This window comes from Cibotium barometz, chromosome 2 (assembly GCF_041138505.1).
Source record: "Cibotium barometz isolate CiBa-2024 chromosome 2, ASM4113850v1, whole genome shotgun sequence".
Taxonomy (NCBI): domain Eukaryota; kingdom Viridiplantae; phylum Streptophyta; class Polypodiopsida; order Cyatheales; family Cibotiaceae; genus Cibotium; species Cibotium barometz.
Window position 1 is genome coordinate 38089913 of NC_141047.1, and position 16688 is coordinate 38106600.

General features: G+C 40.3%; 1 protein-coding gene across 3 annotated transcripts; it reads left to right on the forward strand.

Moving 5' to 3' along the window:
- The first annotated feature begins 10169 nt into the window (after positions 1-10169).
- Positions 10170-14246, forward strand: LOC147641029 (uncharacterized). 3 transcript variants are annotated; one of them, XR_015268742.1, is made up of 7 exons: positions 10170-10295; positions 10383-10508; positions 11903-12027; positions 12169-12483; positions 12578-12747; positions 12855-13460; positions 13647-14246. XR_015268742.1 is itself a non-coding variant. In XM_086817479.1 (6 exons), exons 3-6 carry the CDS (start codon positions 11936-11938, stop codon positions 13298-13300), a joined length of 1023 nt encoding a protein of 340 aa, XP_086673605.1. In that variant the 5' UTR covers positions 10170-10295; positions 10383-10508; positions 11903-11935; the 3' UTR covers positions 13301-14246. The 3 variants fall into 3 exon arrangements, 2 of the variants coding, with proteins under 2 accessions (XP_086673605.1, XP_086673597.1); XM_086817479.1 differs by having other exon boundaries at positions 12855-14246; XM_086817471.1 differs by lacking the exon at positions 10170-10295 and having other exon boundaries at positions 10391-11325; positions 12855-14246.
- The last annotated feature ends 2442 nt before the right edge of the window (positions 14247-16688 follow it).

A 16688-nucleotide genomic window follows, 5' to 3' on the forward strand; every position in this document is an offset into this window, starting at 1 on the left:
TGCAAGTGTCGAACAACTTTGCTATAAAATACATCATTAAAAGGTCACAAATATCGTAAATATAGGTGATGTTTTAATTATGGAAAATAGAGGGACTTACTTGGGAGTGCTAGAATCATTCTGAAAAAGAAATATTATTGCTCACATTATATGGTAACAAACAATTTAACAGTAGTTCCATGATTCATATATCTTGAATTAATTATTACCAATTTTAAGCACATAATGCAATTAATGAATGGGTTGAATAAGTACTCATATGATGTTGGGGAAGCACATCTACATGGTAAAGTGTTAGATAAACAAATGTAGATATGACTGATGCAATATCGTGTCGGTTGGCTGCAAAATAGTTGATTGGATAACATAAAATATGCATGCAATAATTTAATTAATTTACAACTGGTAAAGAGTAATTGTAATGAAGACTTAGCTCCTCATGATTTGTGGGACCCGAGTCTTGATGGTGGTGAACGGAGCAACGTTTCCCATCATTGCTCTAATGAATTGGCCATCTAAAAAAAATTCTTCAAGGGGATTGTTAAAAACAAAATATGCACTTTTAAAAGCTTTATATGGCCTCAGAGGCTGATTACATCATACTTTTTGTAAAGACAAGAGGGGTGAAAAATACAATGGTTCTTTCTCTAGAAGAGCACGTCTTCAGCTGGGACAGCTTTGGCCTCGATGTAGTTTGCCTGCTTCTTTTTTTTATAGCAATCTTCTTCTAGGTGACCAATTTTTCCACAATAGTCACAAACAAGCTTTAGTTTATCTTTATTGTGACATTCATTCTTGGTATGATGAAGTTTTCCATGTGATAGCATCTTGGAAGTTGAGATGTTGATTGATTTGTCCTTTGAAATCTCCCACCCTTTGTATACAGTGCTTGCTCACTTGAATGTGATTTGAATGATTCTTTATCTTTGAATTTGTATTCTTGTTCAAGTAGAGATGATTCTACATCTTGAAGTTTAGTGTTGGGCACATTTTTAAGGGTAGCAACAATTGATTCATAAGGTTCTTTGTCAACACACTTTAGCAATACAGCAATAGATTCATCTTCCTCAATGACTTTCTTTAATGTACTAAGTTGTTGCTTGATACCTTTGAATTTACTGATGTGTTGTGCCATGGTCTCGGTCTCCTTCTTGTTGAGCTTGTAAAACTGCATGAGAAGGTTGATCTTTGAGCTCTTTGAGTCGGTGCCGAAAATCTTGTTGAGTTCCCGCCATGCCAACTTGGCATCCTTGATGCCAGCAATGTGACTAATCACATCATCATCAAGATTTTGAGCAATGAGGCCCAATGCTTTGTTGTTTTGAAGTGGCTCAACCTCCACTTCTTCATTCTCAATAAGGTGCCAAAGCCCCTTACGCATAAGCAAGTACATGGTCTTGCTTTGCCATGTGAAAAAACCATCACCATTAAATCTTGAGACAACTTCTACATGCTCCATGATGAGAGGGGGGTCTTACCTTGAGCCTTGATTTTAGTGCTCAGGCAGTGTTTAACCCTTTTTACAATGTGCAATGATGCCCAAACTTAAAGGCTAAATACTTGATGTTAATGCAACAAGTGTGAGTGTTCAAGAAAAGATGGAAGCATGTGAACAAGACCTTAGGCGAGTTTAAGTGTGAATGCACCTTTAGGAGACAATAAGGTTTGAAATCCCTTACACCATACAAAATAATAAAGTTGAGGCTCTTTTAATACCACTCTAATGAGCGACGTTCGGTGTAGCGGAATGCAGCTTCTTTGTGGCTTGCAAGACTACGTCGACTCCTTACTCCTCTTCTCAGCCAGCATACAGTCGCTTCAGCAAGAGAGTCGGCTCCTTGCTCCTCTTCTCAGCCGACAAGCAGTCGCGCGTCAGCTGACAGTCGCTTCAAGCACGCTTACTAGCAATGAATACAGCCACTTGCTGGATGCTTAGAGCAACTGACGGGCATTCTTCTGTTGTGGCTATTCATTTGATGTTGCACCGGTCAACCTTATGGCCTTTTTATAGAGAGCCACCTCAGCCAGCTCTTTTGTGTAGCACTTTGTGGAGTGCTTTCCTTGATGTGCAGGTGTGCTTGCACAGCTATGCTACACAAACTACAAAAAAAGAACCCTACACTAAAAGCTTTGTGATGAACCGAGTTGTTGATTAGTGTTGACTATTAGAGGCTATGGAGATGCGCAAAAGAGAGCGGATAATAGTGAGGCTAATGAAGTGTGCTTATTGCAAGAAAAAAAAATATATGAAAAAGAAAACTAATACAACCCTAATCTCCCTCCATCTTGAACAACAGCACTTCTATTTGGTGGCACCACTTTCCAAGAGTGGAAGAGAGAGAAGGACCTAACCATAATGACCTATTAAGTCGAGCCTAGCCATCCCGGCTTTGATACCATGTTAAGAAACATGGACCAAGAACTAGGCTAAGCTATGGTGGATCAAATAGAATGCTAAACATGATTGCTTAACCAAATGGCAAGACCAAAAGAGATAGACAAATATGAACCAAATAGACTTACTTGATATTGATGCTTGAGTTGAGTTGAGTTGATGTGATACATTGCTTGAAAGGGACCCCTTTTATATGAGGAGAGTACAACAAAGCTATGATAGCTCATGTGGGATAACTTGGCTAGGTGACTTGGCACTCTAACATCACTCATTTCAACAACTTTAAAGTATAAGCTTTGGCCTTTTAAAAGAAAATAAAAAGCTTTATGAAAATAATAGAGATCGAAGAAAACTAAAGTTTAACTAAAATTTGATTTGATTTTTTTTGAAGCTTTTAATTAAAAGTCTTTTTACAAAATCCATAAGAAAGAGTATAAAGCTTATATATATTAGAACTAAGTTTTAATTAATCTTAATAGCAAGGCTTTAACTAAAAGATTATATATATAATAACAACTAAAGTTTTTTTTAAACTTTAACCTATTAAAAGCTTAATACAAGCCTCTCTATGCTGCAAACTCACACAGCGCACAAGGAGAGAAGAAATTTCACCATTGTCAGCGACTGCCTGCGCAGGCGGAAGAGAGAGAAGAAAAAAATAAAAAAATAAAAAAAAATTGTTGCCCTTTAGTCCAGCGAATAGTGACGGGTGAAGAAACGAAGGAACGAAGCTGCCGATTGGGAATTTAAAAAAGGTAGAGGAAGAGACCTCTTGCGCTGGCCGTTGTGGTCGAAGGAGAACTATATATATAAAAGCTTGATTATTAAGCTTTATTATATAAAAGCTTGATTATTAAGCTTTTATTATATAAAAGCTTGATTATTCATCTTTAATATATAAAAGCTTGATTATTAAGCTTTGATTAAAGCTTATATTAAGGTTTTCAGCATCGAAAATAGCGTGCAGCGCTTGAATTGTCGAGGGAAGGAGAAGAAAATTGCATCGCTTAAATCAACAACGCCCTCTTGAGTTTACTCTACTACCGTTAAATTGAAGAGAAGGAGTTAATTTTTTTAAAAGACTATATTATTAAGCCTTTAACAAAGCTTATAAAGCTTATCAAAAGAAAGCTTCTCCACGCTGAATACTCGCACAGTGCCCAAGGGAGAAGATTTAAAAAAAATTTGCCATCGATTTCGCCCACCGATTTGAGAGAATAGAGAGAGAGGAAATTCTGTGGCGGGGTAGCCAAATTGATAGGAAGGAAGGGGAAATTCACCAATTTAATTCTTCAATTTATGAGAGAGAAGAAAACCAATTTGATTTTTAAACCATAAATTGATTTGAGAAACTCCTAGATCCGTCCATTATAGAAATCAGACACCTCCACTAGCTTAGCAATCTTGCTATGGCCCTCTATTCTCCTTCCCTTATTGATTCAATCCGTATGGATGGATTATGAAGAGGATTAGTGTTGAGGAAGGTGGTTTTGTGGTTTTGAGAAACCCACTAATGGTTTTTCACCTAGCTTTACCCTTTGGGCAATAGATTGATGGGGATTTGTTATCCAATGGTAAAAAACAAGCCTTCTTTCAACCATACATAAACATAAACGTATTCTTCTTCAATTTAAATTGAAAAACTACCAAATTAAATTAAAAATTTACCAAAATCACCTATGCCTTTGTCTCTTTCACCTCTTTGTCCCCCAAAAGTCTTTGACCGGCTTCAAGAAGATTAAATTAAACCAAATCTCTGATACCACTGTCATGGGACCCTTTTGTACTTCTTGAAGAAATAATTTAAAACTCACAAAATACATCAAAAATTGAAACAAAGACTTGAATTAAATTGGAATCAAATAATATAGCATAACATAAGGCAAGGGAAATAAAATAACATCACCATCAAGACAAGATTGGATTCAATCTCCCCCCCATGTCGTGTAGCTCCACTTTCACGACATGAGTATTTAGAGAATTTTTATTCATAAAAATAGCCCAAGGAGCTAAGAATAGATGAGTGTACAAATTGGGCTTGCTTTTCCAAATGCTTTTGGGGTATTGCTTTACATATTTTTAATCATATCAAAATCCCTATGGTTTGTACATATAAAAACCTTTGCCCAAATGTAATTGTTATTGGGCCTTGTTACATAAAATAACTTTGTGCATAGTCGCACATATGATAATCTTGTGCACATTTGTACATTCCATTAAGATGAATCTTGTATAAATTAATTTAAACATATTTTTGTACGATTATTAATTCATCAAAAATATGATAAAATATATACCTGTAACACCCATAGTCCCAATTATTTAGGTATTATTTACATGGTGCATGGCCTCTACATTGCAAGTGGGTTCCATCTCGACTCATGTGTCAAGACACCACTTTTAGAGAAGTTGGAGGAGTCCGTGGACAATAAGATGCAATACCTTGCCCATGTGTAGTGGCCTTACCCATCCATGTTCCCATTAAACAAGAGCCACCCATGATAACAAACCCCAAAGAGTGCCATGCACACACTTCCATGACATCGTCGGACAACGAGCAACCCTAAGGCCTAAAAAGATCACCACAAGGCCCGTGTGTGCCATGTCGCAACAACGTCAACTTGTCAACTAGAACTAGAAAGATAAAGCTCAAGCTAGCACACTAACAAAGCTGGTGGTAGCAACATCAAAGGATTCCGTTTGTGGATGGAGAAACAACTCTTCGCCTTCACATGCTTCACTTCTTTCTACCAGCCATCACCATGATTCTAACAAGCCATGGCCGTCAAGCCATCCCATCACTCACAATTCACCAACGTACATGCCATAATGGGTGTCCTAACTTTTTCCATTCTCATGGATAACCCAACCTTAGTCATACCTGTCGTACTAGCTAGCTTTGCTACACATCAACACTCAATTCCCTATCTTAAACCATGTGTAAAAGTTGAAGAAAATGGAGTTTTCACCGGAAGAAGCTTCTACATGGGCCCACCTTCTGCCCAATGCCCATGCACGCCACCTGCAATATATATACGGGCTCTACATATTATAAACACATAGGCACCACTATTTCCTAAACCTGCATTAAGCCTCATCACCAATAGCCGTCTAGGTACATCTCTGGTGGATGGGGGGACCATGGGTACATGCTTGGCCCATGGTATGACCCATCACTTGGACCTTCCTCAAATCAGTAGAGGAACCTTATGTGGCCTCTTCTTTGACATCACCACCCATTAATCCACCTTACCTCTATCTCTAATGCTGATTAACACCAAATTCCTCGAGCCATAGAGGATGCCCAACTCCAACTATAGAAAAGGGATGCCAAAGAGAGTCAAAGAAAGCATTTGAGTCGATGAAATCTTCCAATTGGAGTACACGTATAGGGACACACCTTCCCCCCATTGCCCATGCACATCACTTGCATATTTCACTACGTGCATCACATTTTTTTTCATATCTCACATATCATGGCACACACAAACACATGCTCCTGCAACTAAGCTCATCAACACCAACCCTCTAGGTAAATCTCTAGATGGGCTGACGTACGCTGGTATGCTGCAAGTATCTCCGAAGAGCTTCAAAGCATGTAACCTTTGCTTCAACTCCAAGACAACCTCGCCATGGTCAACATATTTGCCATGAAGAAGCCTCATCTCTAAGCATCATGCTGTGAGATTAGACATACTCTCATGTCATGCCATGAAGCGTTGGACCACTATCTACCCATACCAATCATTCCATGGTGGTCGTGGTGGGGCAAGCTTATTCCACCAATCAAATGCAGATCAAAGGGTGTAGAATGCTTCTACCAACTACCTAATGTTAGACATATCCATGCCACGCTTAGCATGAAGAACCTCTGCATTGCCTATCACTTTTCATGCCACCTCAATACGTTGCCTACCACCAGGGCTACCCAAAGCTTCTCACCACTTGCATGCTTTATGGAGTATCTTGTACCATCCACACCTTTCTACCCCAACACAATAACTTCACCACCACTGACTTGGGTGATGCGAGGATACAGTCACCATTATGAAAGAGGGTATGTTAACCACTTGTAGGTTAACATGATTTCACTCGCCCAACCTACTGTAAGGTGTTTTACCATCTTACATGCTCAAAATGGGCACTTATCTTTGACGGCGCTCGAACATATAAAGCAACCTTACCTTGTGCTTAATGTCAAATATGGAAAGTTTAAGGACTTTGTGTATAAACTTGCTTAAGACTGATAATAGAGACCAACAGGCCATTTTTAAGCTTAACTAGCCTAATATGAACACTAGTCACTTCTATATAAGTCATTTTTGACAATAAGTAGATGCTTGCTAGATAGGATTGGTTGTAGGTTTTTTGCTTGCATTAGCTTCCTCTTCATCCCATGCCTTTTGTGAGAGAGAAGCATTGCAAAGGGCCATCTCTATTTGCCTCCATCTAGGCAAAGAGAGCTTTCCCTTCACCCCATCGGGGCAAGGAGCATTTTGGTGTGACAACAGAGTGAGGACGATGGATGAGCTAGCACACCCACATAGGGAAGCCACATTTTGTGGATCTAAGGCAAGACGCCAAACAACACATCCTTTGGCAAAGCTAAGGTAAACTCTTGACTTGAACACATAATCATAGAGATAAGAACTGCTTTGTGCTTATCTTTAATATATCTATATTGTGCATTTTGAAAATGAAGACAATTATGATATCCTTGATAAACATGATAGGTGTATGCCCTTTCCTACTGGATTAGGCAAAGTAACAACCGTTGCTTTCTCAGCCTTTTCCTAGTGAGAAGATTGGTATGCATATTTTTGTTTGTGGTTGTTCATCTTGATAATGTATGGATAAAATGTGATTTTTTAGAGAAGCTATGGTAAAAGTTTGGCAAACCATGAGTAAAGGAGAGGATCTTAACCAGGACCCACAAAAAGTAGACTTTTTTTGAAAGGAGCTAGGAGCCATGCATGACAGAGACTATAAGGAAGATGTGGGGACACACACTCTTTCATCCCCCAAATCTCGTTTGTTAAGTCTTTTGTAAATTTTATTAGCACACAATTATCGACATATAGGGACAAGAATCTCGACATATTATTGCTACAATTACCTGACCCACTTTCAATGGGGAAAGTCTTTTGAAGGAGGTGTCTTTTGTATGAAAATGTGGAAGAAATCTCCTTGTTGGGAGAAAGAAACCAAATTTATATTGTCTTGTTATTCAAGTAAAACATGGCACCTACTCAAGGTAATTGAGTTTTGTGGGTGTTTTATAATGAAAAAAATTTAAAAGAAAGCCGCAAGATTTCTTTTGATTACCTTTTGATTCTTCAATGTTTTTTATCTTACCTTTTGGTGGCAAAGCAATTAATTACTATGAAAAGCCCCAAATTAAGACCTTAATACGGGTCTTTACACATAGCATGAGGTGTAATGGATGGTGGAACAATGGATGAATTTATAAAGCCCTTAAGTTTTTCGACATCTACTATGTGCATCAATGGATGGAGAGGTGTAATGGATGGTGGCAACAATGGATGAACTTATAAGGGACTTGAGTTTTTCCACATCTACTATGTGCATCAGTCTCTTAGATGATTTGATGATGGGTGGGGTAACATAGGTAGGCAATACTACTTTGTGCTTTGTTGAGGGTGCCACATGTAGTAGCAATATTAGCTGTACATGTTTGGCCATTGGTATTGGTTAGGCATATGCTCAAGCATTCAAAAGTGCACATTATTGAGGTAGATTGCTGAGGTAGAATTCAAGCTATTCCTTAAGCTTGGATGGACTGTCCTCCCCATCCAAGAACGAAGGAACCTTAGGGTTTAGGGGCTAAAGTTGCGACACTTAATTTGCTAGGTATTATTACTTAAAAAAACATATCTCATCTAAATTTATGAAAAGAATATTGGTGCATTTGTGGTGCCAAAAGGGGAACAAGAAGGATAGGAGACTTGACACACCACACATTTAGAAGGAGTACATCGAGTCCTTAAATCAATAATAGTATTGCCCTCTTTTTTTTCATTAAAAAATTAGGCATTTCTGGGACTAATCGTACTACTTTTGGGGGGAGGATGGGATTATTGGCTATCATTCCCTTGCTACCCCATGTGCCTTATTATGTATGAGGCTCATGTGACGTAATTACCTACTCATAACTTATAAATATTAAATTTAAAGTGAATTACTGAATAACTTTTTCGATAAAGTAATAGGTGATGATACCTAGGCCTAGATGTTCCCATCGCTAGCCATGCATGTGTGAAGCTCATATGACATGAGAGACTTGGCTTTGGGGATATAGGTATTATCTATATCTAATGATAACTTGTAAAATAATACAATACAAAACTAGTTAAAAATTAATCCAAAGCTATACAATGTGGAACCTAAAACTAGTTAATAATAAATTCCTTGTAACTTGTAAAATAATACAATCCAAAACTAGTTAAAATAATCTAAAGCTATACAATGTGGAATCTAAACTAGTTAATAATAATTTTCTTGACAAAATTAATAAAATACTAGAAAACTTAGAATAATTGGCTAACTAGGTGACTAAGAATAGGCCTAGCCATGGAGCTGCAAAGATTGCCAACATCTTGACTTTTACCGGGTTTATAAGCTTCTAACTAGAAGCATTTGCCCTTTGCTTTATCAACACTACACAATAGAATAATATAAAAGACACCAAGGTATGTGTAGCAAATATGCTTTAGCCTAGCAACTATTGTACTGGTGAACCCAAGTTCAAAGTCCAGATCTAGCCTAAAGGGATCATAAAATTTTCCCAACAGTGGATGTCTACTTGTTGTAGACCCATCTTCCTAATTCTTCTACTACTGAGCACAAGCTTAGGGCCACGAGCTTGTGAAGCCTTTGTCTTGAGGAGCCTAGCCTTGCCAAAGGGATAGGAAATCACAACACGCTTTTGGACAGTTGCCATGGGGGAGTTTATATCAAAATTTGACAAATTGAAGGCTTACAAGGTACCTCAACCTGCAAGACTAAAGAAAAATGCACCTCTTTTTGAAACACAAAATTTAAAAGTATCTTAGGGGGTGTACCCACACAGACTTTTTAAAATAAATAAATAAAAATGCACCTCTTTTTGAAACACAAATTTTAAAAGTATCTTACGGGGTGTACCCACACAGACTTTTTAAAATAAATAAATAAAAAATGTGATTCTTTTACTTAAAAAAATAAATGATATGAGAGTGGGAAGTTAGGGTACTGAAATCAGATTCGAACCCAGTACCCTCCTTTTAGGGAGGCACTGGTGCTACTCTTCGAAGCTTTGAGTCATACATCATGTTGTACCCTTCTTCTAGGGAGACATGGGCGCTACTCTTCGAAGCTGTGAGTCATACATCATGTTGCCATGGGGGAGTTTAGATCAAAATTTGAGAAATTGAAGGCTTACAAGCTACCTCGATATGCAAGACTAAAGAAAAATGCACCTTCTTTTAACAATGGGATCCCACTGGGTTTTGATGGAAAGGGTGAATGTTGGAAAAACAGTCCCCTCGTGGATGCACTATAGAAGCTATGATGGAAGCTGGGATATCAGATATCTTGGGAACAATCCCGCTTTTTGATGGAAAAAGAGAGATGGGAAAAGTATCTTAGGGGGTGTACCCACAGAGACTTTTTAAAATAAATAAATATTCTTTTACTTAAAAAAATAAATGATGTGAGAGTGGGAAGTTAGGGTACCGAAATCAGATTCGAACCCAGTACCCTTCTTCTAGGGAGACATGGGAACATACATCAGGTTGTGATAAGTCAAACTCGGGGCACAGAAATCAAGGCCATCAACACAACACAACACAGCAGTAGAGCTGAGCTTTCATGGCGGATTCTCCTTTCTTTGCAAATCTAGGTATGCTGTCATTGCCGTGGTAGAAACTTGAAAGCTACATGCAGAATAGTAGAAAACTACGTAACTATTATCTTGTGCACTGTGCAGGTACTTGCTTTTCTAGGGTTTGGCCGAAGGCCCCGGCCCTGCTTTCTTAGGGTTTTGAAAGCTGTTTTTTCTGTCAGAAAAAGGGGGTTGAAAGTTGAAACGGAGGTCCGTGCACGAGAAGCGAAGGTAAGCAAAGGGGGGGGTGTGCCTGCCTGCCTGTTTGTGAAGAAAAACGTGGAAAAGAAAGGCGGTATGAAGTGATTGCGACTCTAATTTTGCGCTCTTTCCCGAGAGCGTAACAGCATTTGTTGCAAAACCGCAACAGTACAGAGAAGGCAAGTGTGGAAAGAAAAGGTTGGATTGGCACTGGGGAGCCATTTCATGATCTAGGGCAAGGTTTCTCTGTATGCCAGGCCGTTTCGAAATCCGTTTTTGGAGGTTAGCGCGGTGCCCTTTCTCTTCTCAGCACAGTGCAGTCACAACTGCTCTGCAGAGCTCTGTATACACAGTCACAGATAGCAGCAGCAGCAAAAGAAGCACGGCACTACAGCAGAAGCGCTACCCCCCCCTCCCCCCCCCCTCCCCCCCCGGGTCCCCTCTTGCAGAGCATTTACTGCGAGCTCACCTCCCTGAAATCATCCTCTGCCCCTTCCACCGACAGCACCCGCAAGCTTTTTTGCCCTTTCAAAAGGACACCCGCAAGCTTTTCCCCCCCCATCACTAAACCATGGGAAAAGGCCCCAAGAAAAACCACCACAAAAGGCGCTCTGAGCAGTCTTCCTTTGCCGCTTCCTATGTCACACAGTGGGCCTCCTTGTACAAGAGCAGTGAGATTTCTTACTCTTCCATGGATTCTTCTCCTGTTCTCAATGACTGGATCCCTGCAGATACCTGCTCCTCCTCGCCTGCTAAACCTCTCATCATTGACCTTCATACTCACTCCACCTGTAGTGATGGAATGCTCTCTCCTGTCCAACTCGTCGAGAAAGCCGTCTCCAGCGGGGTATTTGCCTACATTCCCCTCCCTCTCTATTCTCTTCTTGCTTCTCATGACTTCTTCAAGGCTTTCAGTCATTCAGTAGGGTCCATTCAGGCAAATCTCATGACTTCCAATCCAGATACTTAATCCTTGGTTGTCTGCATTACTTGTTGGTTAATTACAGAAATCAGGACAGTGCAAGCATCATGAGTGAACATGGCCAGTGTGGAGACGTGGCCTTTGTTTTAAGTAGAGTGAGGTGGTTATAGAACATTTCCGGCCCATGGGATGGGTGGAGCTATTTATCTCTAAGGGGCAGCCTCGCTAGCCTGTTGGCAGGAACTATTCGTAACCAGCCTTACTGACTGTATAATGTATTGTGGCAACACCTTGATTCAAATGCCTTCTAAGATGACATGATTGGTTGAGATCTCCCTACTTTATTTTGTGGAGGAAATTACTAAGATGACATGATTGGTTGAGATCTCCGTACTTTTTGGTTTCTAGATATCCCTTTGTATTATTTTATTTTACTTATTAGAAGTCTCTTTTGCCTATAAAGATGACATGAAAGTTAAGTCAGTAATGCTTGGTTGAGCAGGTGCAGGTGCTTGCGTTGACAGATCATGATACAATGGCAGGCGTGCCAGCAGCATTAGAAGCAGCAAATAGACTCCGGATTCGGTTAATCCCCGGGGTTGAAATAAGTGCAAAAGTAGGAAGCAGGTAAACTGGCTTTATTTCTAATGACGCAGCTTTCTTTAATGGTCACTTCAGTACACTCGTTTTAGCATCAAATTTCTGTACAAATCTGCTCAGGTGACGAGCCTTGCTATAATGGATTGTGCATGTGTGTTTTTTTGGCAGAGTGAAAAGTGGATTTGAAGAACCTGTTCATATATTAGGTTATTATAGCTGCTGTGGCCCAGCAAGATGGCAGGAGCTTGAAAAGATTTTGGCCAGGATACGAGAAGGGCGGCATCATCGAGCACAAGCTATCATAAGCAAATTAAAATCCTTGAAAAAGCCTGTAATGTGGGAGCGGGTGGTTGCAATGGCTGGGGCTGGGGTTGCTCCTGGACGGATGCATATAGCACGAGCACTTGTAGAGGCTGGGCATGTTGATAGTTTGAGAGAAGCCTTCAACAAGTACCTTTATGATGGAGGGCCTGCTTATGCACCGTAAGGGAGTGGTCTCATCTTCCCTTACACGAAGGCTATCACAATGACCAGAGCGTTCTGTTATCCATACAACTGATGCCGGCTTCTTTTGTAGGGGCTGTGAACTGGCTGCTGAAGATGCTGTACGTCTGGTTTGTGACACAGGAGGAGTTGCTGCCCTTGCCCATCCTTGGTCCCTGAAGGATCCTCTTTCAGTTGTGAAAAAATTGAAAGGTGCAGGTCTTCATGCTATGGAAGTGTATAGAGGTGATGGAAAAGCAAATGGTAAGTGACCAGACCTCTGTGATAGGTCTGTTTTTTTTCATTTTTTTGATGTTTACTTTCTCGTGAGGTATTGGATCGTACAGGCCTGATGGGTTGCTGGCTTGCAGGGTTTGCAACTTTGGCAGAAACATATGAGTTGTTAAAACTTGGAGGCTCAGATTTCCATGGGAGGGGAGATCCTGATGAAACGAAACTAGGAAAGGTTTTACTCCCTTTGCTAACCATACGAGAGTTCTTACGAGTTGCTGAGCCAATATGGGTAACTGCTATCAAGGGCCTCGTACAAAGTTTTGCCGAGGAGATCTTTGAGATTAAGTTAGAGAAGGTTGCTGGGTTGAAATACTTCACTGGGCATGAAAGCTTGAAAGGTGATGTATCGCTTGGATATGTAACGGAAGAGGGGCGTCACAAAGCTTTTCTCCGGCTTTCTCCTTGGTTGACAGAGGAGGAGAGGCTAGCTGTAAGGGAAGAGGTGACTCAGCTGAAGCTCAAGATTGAGATGGTAGCTGAGAATGGCAAGGTGACATGCATTGTTAGTCATCAAGTTGTCTGACCTGGCTGAGGGAGTGTTCACAGTTTTGTTAAAAAGTAAAATAAAGGGATGGGATTTCTTGCCGAATATGAAGTGGCCAACCAGGAAGGATGATTGGCTATTCTCTCACATCTGAGGATGTAGTTGAGGCTTCTATTCTATATCCATGCATTTTTTGAAGGTATTCACAATAATGCAAAGATGCGTTGTGAAGGTGGTTTCAAGCCGTGTGCACTACATATTGCAGTGAGCTTTAGAAGTGCTAAATTGAAGGGAGTTCTAGGGCATATATTTAAATTTCAGCCAACTCCTTAAATGATGACTCTGTTCAAGGTATGACACTGGTGTATATTCTTGTACTTTTTAGGTCAGGGAAAGGTGGTTGTCGGGACTGTACCAGGCTTGAAACTTGACATTGTTATGGATGAAGGCTCACATCATAAGTCATGGACCCTGAGTTGGCCAATTTCCTGGAAAACCGACAGACTGGCCGGTTCACTCGTTGATGCATCTATGTAATCCTGCAAGTAGAAAGCATCTGTCACTTTTGGGCTGGAATTGTAGAAGCTAGCACTTCTTTGACCGCTGAATATGATGTTTGATGAAGGTGAAAGCATCTGGGTTGCACTTTAACCCCAAGATGAAGGCTGCTGGCTCCGCTAGTCGCTTTTACATGTTGAGAAGTGCTCCCCTAGATGCTTTCCCCTATTCATCGACATATGCGCCCGCCCTAATATTTGCTGGAAAGATAGCGCTAGCACAGCAGCTGTGCTAAATTTCTAGAAGTGCTGAGAGGTGGTTCTGTCCATGTTTATGAAGTAAAGAGTCCATTTGCTATGTATCCAGAGAGTTCAAGAGCATGTTTGGATTTGGTTCTACCCCTGTTGGCTTGTTCAGAAGCTCTAGCTATTTGTTATTAAATTGATGCATAATAATAGAAATTCATCAAACGGGACATTGTTTCAAAACACTACATATGAGTATCAAAATAGCACATCAGTTTTATCACAGGCATTCATTCTTGCTGCATTCTACCAGATTGTTCCTTTGGTAAACTCAATCACCTTGTGTTTACTATGCGGTTTCTCTGTACATGGATGGGATTTTTTTTCATTTCCCTTCTCTTCTCCCATTTAGAACAACCCCTCGGTTTGCCCTTTTCTTGCTCTTAACTTTTTCTCTCCATCGCATTATTGGTTATCCATTTTACCTACCACTGATTGCTCTCGGAAGCTCTGTTGCTGTTTCTATAGGTCGTTGCTGCCAAGTCATGTAACCATATTTGGGCTCAAATGCTGATGATGAAATACATTGAAAGAGCCTGTCGAATGCATTAAAGAGTCAATTGTGGAGAGCCATGGTAAATGGCATTCTCTCTCTAGGGTTGACAAGTTGTTTTCCATGGGTCCAATCAAACATAGATTTGCTCTTGCGTACGAGGTGAAAACTTTATTTTCAATAGGTTTAGGCATATCTTGATCATCATAAAAATACCCTCTTGCTCCAGAGAGGTCATCGTTCTCTTTGCACATTCTTCACCATCAATCATGTTGACATGTGTGATTGTTGATCTTCTTTTGTGTGGGTAATTGGGTGCAATGTGTCCTTTTTGTTGACAATTGTAATATGTCACCAGTTGAGGGTCAGTCTTGTTTCTTCTATTATGGGCTATCACGCCTCCCAAGAAGAAGGAACTCCACACAACCGTAGATGGGAGAAGTAATAGACACAATAATTGTTGGGTACTTACCAATGCTTAGAGCTCGTGTCCCTTGAGGCTCCCCAAGCTCACTTTGGAAGCTCCACTCCTTCGAACACCACTTGCACATTGTCACCACGAATTTCCATTTGATATGGCTTTTGCCTGGATGGTCTTGATCTATCCATGATCAGAATCGTGTGTTGGACCACCTTGGGTGGTACATCCCTCATTTTAGTGTATTTTCAAGCAAAGCAATCTTTGAATTCTGTGAGGAGAGCAACGAGTTCTTGTTCTTCATCTGTAGTTAAATCCCTAGCAATATAAATAGGTTTGGGATCCTCCCCTCGCTTAGCAAGGTCAACTTCCTTAACTTTAGTTGGACCGTCATAAGACGTGGATTGACCATCTTCCTTTACCCTTTTAGTCGTCAGTTGGACCACTTTTCTTTCGTAAATGTTGTATGTCTTAAAATAGTAAGGCACTAAGGATGGGTCTGGCCTATCATCCTCCTTATCTTTTGTCTGAGCCATTGCCTTTTTAGAATCGCGCTTTGCCTTTGCCAGAGCCTTGTTTCGTTTTCTACGTCCTGCCTTTGTGAGTTTAGGTGCTTCGGGCTCTTGAGGTATCACCTTCTCCTCTCGTTTTTCTTCCAAGGTTATCTTAACTCTTTATCCCAATTCTTAGAATTGGGATCGTAGCATTTGCATCATCACTCTCATAATACCGACCCAGTTGATCAACAGGTATTTTGACGAATCTACGAGTTCCTTCCTCCTCAGGTACTAGGTTTTTCTTCGCGAGGCGACTACATCTCCTTTGCAATGGACATTGGGTTTAATCTTCCCTCTACCCAGTTCTTAATATTGTTAACCCATTCCTAGGGTTAAAAAGAGATACCACCATTATCTTACATCAAGGAGTCAAGGTAAATACACCAAAAGGTCATACATTCAAGATATGAAGCAATGTTATCCAAAGCTACAACTTGGACGGGCGCCCGTAATGGTTCGATGGAACACTCAAGGCGATTCTCGCTCTTCAAGAGCGTGTGATAGCAAGTTAGTATGGAGTCCCAAGTGATGTACTTCATGGATATATTATGAAGGTAGTCATTGTAATAGCATTAGGTCTCTTATGAGCCTAAAGTGCTCGGCCACAGTTTAAGTGAGTGTGAATAATTATGGCCATGTATATAAGTGAATCTCTCTCATAATACAACACTCCCCCATTGTGCAATTGAGTCTTGATCTTGCTAATCCTCTTGCTAATCTCTCTTTCTAATGCATGCTAGTGAGTACCCGTAGTGCAACACGATGGTGTGACAACGCTTGCGATCGGGAGGTGTGGTGCAATTGCTTCTCAAGGAGTTGTAGAGCTTAGAGACCTCAAGGGTTACGAGCTCGGCCATTGGAAAGATCCTCACATCAGTTGCGGTTCACCAGGTAATCTCTTGTTAGATGTGTTTCAAGGGGGGTTAGGATGAGTCATAACATTTTTGACGCCGTTGCCGGGGAGCCATCCCTTGGCTTTTTCCATCGTTTTTCTCTAGTCTACGTCCATTGTCCATTATCTTGATTAATGTTTTTCCATGAAAAAGATGTGGATTTGATGGAGATTTGTGTAAAATAGCTCTCTTTTTTGTTTTGTAAAGAATATTTTTTAACTTAATTTTTAGCTCAATTTGTTGTTTTTGTTGTTGATAATGTT